The 3,389-nt window shown below is 44.1% G+C and overlaps 1 protein-coding gene across 1 annotated transcript; it reads right to left on the bottom strand.

Annotated features, from left to right (window-relative positions):
• Nucleotides 1–84: 84 nt before the first annotated feature.
• On the bottom strand, nt 85–1,481 carry LOC135638338 (uncharacterized protein At1g28695-like). Its single transcript, XM_065151438.1, has 3 exons — nt 1,281–1,481; nt 801–1,172; nt 85–730 (listed from the first exon to the last, which is right to left on the bottom strand). Exons 1-3 carry the CDS (start codon nt 1,422–1,424, stop codon nt 227–229), a joined length of 1,020 nt encoding a protein of 339 aa, XP_065007510.1. The 5' UTR covers nt 1,425–1,481; the 3' UTR covers nt 85–226.
• Nucleotides 1,482–3,389: the final 1,908 nt, after the last annotated feature.

The following is a 3,389-nucleotide window of genomic DNA, read 5'->3' as shown; positions in this document are numbered from 1 at the left end:
TATTTAGATTAATTAACAAAGAGTACTAGCATATTATATATAGTACATTGATGATAAGAAGATCTATGAATTGAGTTATTTTACTATAAATTGCTCTTTCGAGAGAATAAATTCATCGTTCACGAGATATACAGAAGTCTCTCTCCATGAGTTAAGAGTGAGATTGACAAGTATCTATCTCGAGTTGTGAACACACGGAAACTCTGGTCATCTGACCTTGTTCACTTCAGTGCTTATTACTAGTGTCGTGCAAGCAGATTCCCTTGACCGGAGGCCATGCAGCAGTAGTAGCATTTGATGTGCCATTCGAGTTGTTAACCTTCCAAGCTTCTAGCACAGATCTCAGGTCTATGAGCTTAGCTTTCATGCTGGCACAACAGTTCGCATGAACCGTAATCACTTTCCTCAAGTCCTGACTCATTCTACAGAACCCACTAAAATAGGTAGTCTCCAAGGCCCTCACTTTCAGCCCCAGCCGCGTGAACGCGCCCTCCCTCTTCATCTTCTGCAACACATCTTGATCTTTCATGCCTTTCGAGTTGTTCCTCCTCGCATACCACTCGTCGAACAGTGCTATGGTCTTGTTGTTTGCTGTCACGAAATAGAAGCCGGTGTTGAAGAAGGAGTTATCGATTGGGTTGCAGGAGTAGCAATCACTGCTCATCTGAAGGTCCTCTCCATCACGATACAACTGTGAGAACGGATTCCGTAGCCACATGACATCCATATCCTGATAGCAAAGACAACATAAGAAATGTCGCAGTAACATACAATCACTAGGATGGTTTACTATGACTTACGGTGAAGATGAAGTTGTATCCGCGCCGGAGGACATCTCCGAGGAAGAGAGTTCTTCGCCACATCATGTTGTTGAATGCATCAGACATGTAGAAGACCTCCTTGGAGAAGTCGACGCCCTCGGTTACGAGATTGTAACAGTGAAGCTCCAGGGTGCGGCATCTGTTGAAGGCCCTCTGGTCGACGGCGACGAAGAGAAGATGGTCGACCAAGAATTCGGTGTCCTCCCCTTCTCCAAGACTTTGCAAGAACAGATCCAGCATCGCGTTCTGCTCCACGTACGCCTTGTTCAGTATCGCGATGATCAAAGTCCTGTTCTCCATGGCGACCGCCTCTAGTGCTGCTTCCAGTTCATCTTTTGGGGTAATCTCCGTCTGACCACACGCAAAATACAAGCTAGTCTGACCACACGCAAAATACAAGCTAGTTTCTGAGCTCTCTGTGCGTACTGTTCAGCATATACGGTGTGTGGATTTACTTACAGTATTTGCACCATGTTGCAAGCGGAAGAAAGCTGTGGGTACTCCAAGCGGCCATAAGCAGGCGTAGATGACGACCAAAACGAGAAGAGGGGCGACGACGATGGACGCGGTGGCACGGTAGGCGATGGCGCCGGAGAAGCTCATGGCAATGATCGAGGTGCAGGGGAGATCAGAGAACTCCACTCTGATCTGTAAAGATCAGCTGCTCAGACTCCTCCTACATCGACACGCGGTACATGGATAAGAAGCTGTAACCACCACCGAGTCCTTTCATTCAATTGTTTAGGTATAAGTTGGCGCCGGTGATCGAGAAAGGCCTCGTTCAAAGGTGACGTGCCTCTTTTGGCTTCTTCTTTCCATCGAGATCTGAGGCATTTGACGATCCAAAAACTGGGGGCGGACAGAACGACGAAGGCTTATGGACTGTTCGCATCACATAAGCGTCTCCGGTGTTTACTTTTGTGGAAGACTTTCCTGTCTTCCACAAAAGTTGGGTTGGGAGTTGGTGGATATTTTACCATTTCTACTGCTTTGCAAGTGCAAAAGCAATAATAACTGTCTATATGACGTCTTCTACAACTACCTCGGATACGCTTTAGTGTTATATATATATATATATATATATATATATATATATATATATATATATATATATATATATATATATATATATATATATATATATATATATATATATTATAAGTTTTTTTTAATATGTTTGATTATAAATTTTAAATAGTTAAGATTTAAAATTTATTAGTATTTTCGTGATATCAGTTCAACTCTTGAAATTTCTGCTCTCTTTTATATGTGATCTAATTTTCGATATGGATTCAACTCTTTAAAATATCTGCTTCCTCTTCTATATTTGGTCCAAGTTGAGTTGACCACTAAAGCCTATTATCAATCACCTTCGAGTTAGGATCAGTAAAAGATTGCAAAGTTTTTCCCATATCTTGGTTTCGTTTTCTTGCTCTTCGGACAAAGTTTCTTTTTCTTTCTTCATTTTTTCTGTTTTTCAGTAGCTTTCATTTTACTTTCTGTTACATATTTAACCTTGATGAGGGTAATAATTACGATAAGACATGCGTGACATCAGTTGCCCCAGATGACGTATCACGCCTCTATTGACCTGATGAGGCACCTAGTCAACGCGGACCGGAACGCTTACCAAGACGCATTAACGCCCTGTTCAGGTTCGATCCCTCACGCCACGCCAACAACAATATCAGATGCTACCAGGAGTACGGTCCTGCTCCCTGCAGGCCAACACATCAAGCAACGGTAATTCTTACTATAAAAACCCTCGCACTCCGAGAGGAAGGAGAGGAAACTTAGCTAAAGAAACCCCCTGTGACTATCCACCACTATAAAAAAAATTTTATCAATGAAACTCTCCTTGCTACTTTCACATGTCCTTTCTTCTTTGTTTGGCAACAAGGCTATTACACGATAGACTTTTTAGATGTAAAACTTCTTTAAATTTGATATATATCATGTCCTCAGTGCCGATCGTCCTTCCCGTGTCGTTAAGCGATAAGTACCATCTCGGACCACTGTCGCTACTCTGAAGGGACCTTCCCAGCTCAGAGCTAACTTGCCTCGGGAGTGAGTTGGGTTGCTAACCTTGGCCTTTCATAGGACTAAGTCGCCAAGCTTGATCGGCTGAGGGCCCACCCTTCCATTGTAAAGTCTTGCGATGGCTTTTTTTATAAGAGAGGGCACGAAGATGCGTGTCGACTCTCCGTTCTTTGATCAGATCCAAGCTGGCTCAAGGCCTGCTCTCCGACGTGGTGTCGTAGAAGTTTTTGGCCCAAGGGGTCGAGAAGACCACCTCGGGCGGAAGCACTGCCTTGATACCGAACGTCAAGGTGAAAGGTGATTCCCCCATGGCGGTCTTTGGTGTTGTTCGGGAGGCCCATAGTATGCTCGGGGGCTCATCAACCCAGGTACCTTGAGCTCCCGTGACTCTCTTCTTCAGACCTTCTAGTATCGCCCAGTTGGTCACCTCGGTTAGGCCACTAAGCTAAACCTTAGCTGTATTCCATAGCCCAAGCAAAATCGTTTGAACCTTTCGTTGTTGAATTGGGTGTTGTTGTCAGTGATGAT

This window comes from Musa acuminata, chromosome BXJ3-5 (assembly GCF_036884655.1).
Source record: "Musa acuminata AAA Group cultivar baxijiao chromosome BXJ3-5, Cavendish_Baxijiao_AAA, whole genome shotgun sequence".
Classification (NCBI taxonomy): Eukaryota; Viridiplantae; Streptophyta; class Magnoliopsida; order Zingiberales; family Musaceae; genus Musa; species Musa acuminata.
This window is presented reverse-complemented; position numbering and strand designations above follow the sequence as displayed.

Bases quoted from the DNA above. Each gene is read 5' to 3' on its own strand.
- LOC135638338 (XM_065151438.1), bottom strand. From the start codon at position 1,424: ATGAGCTTCTCCGGCGCCATCGCCTACCGTGCCACCGCGTCCATCGTC. The intron at 1,173-1,280 runs GTAAGTAAATCC...GCGTGTGGTCAG, and splicing joins TGCAACATGGTGCAAATACT to ACGGAGATTACCCCAAAAGA. The intron at 731-800 runs GTAAGTCATAGT...CTTTGCTATCAG, and splicing joins GATACAACTTCATCTTCACC to GATATGGATGTCATGTGGCT.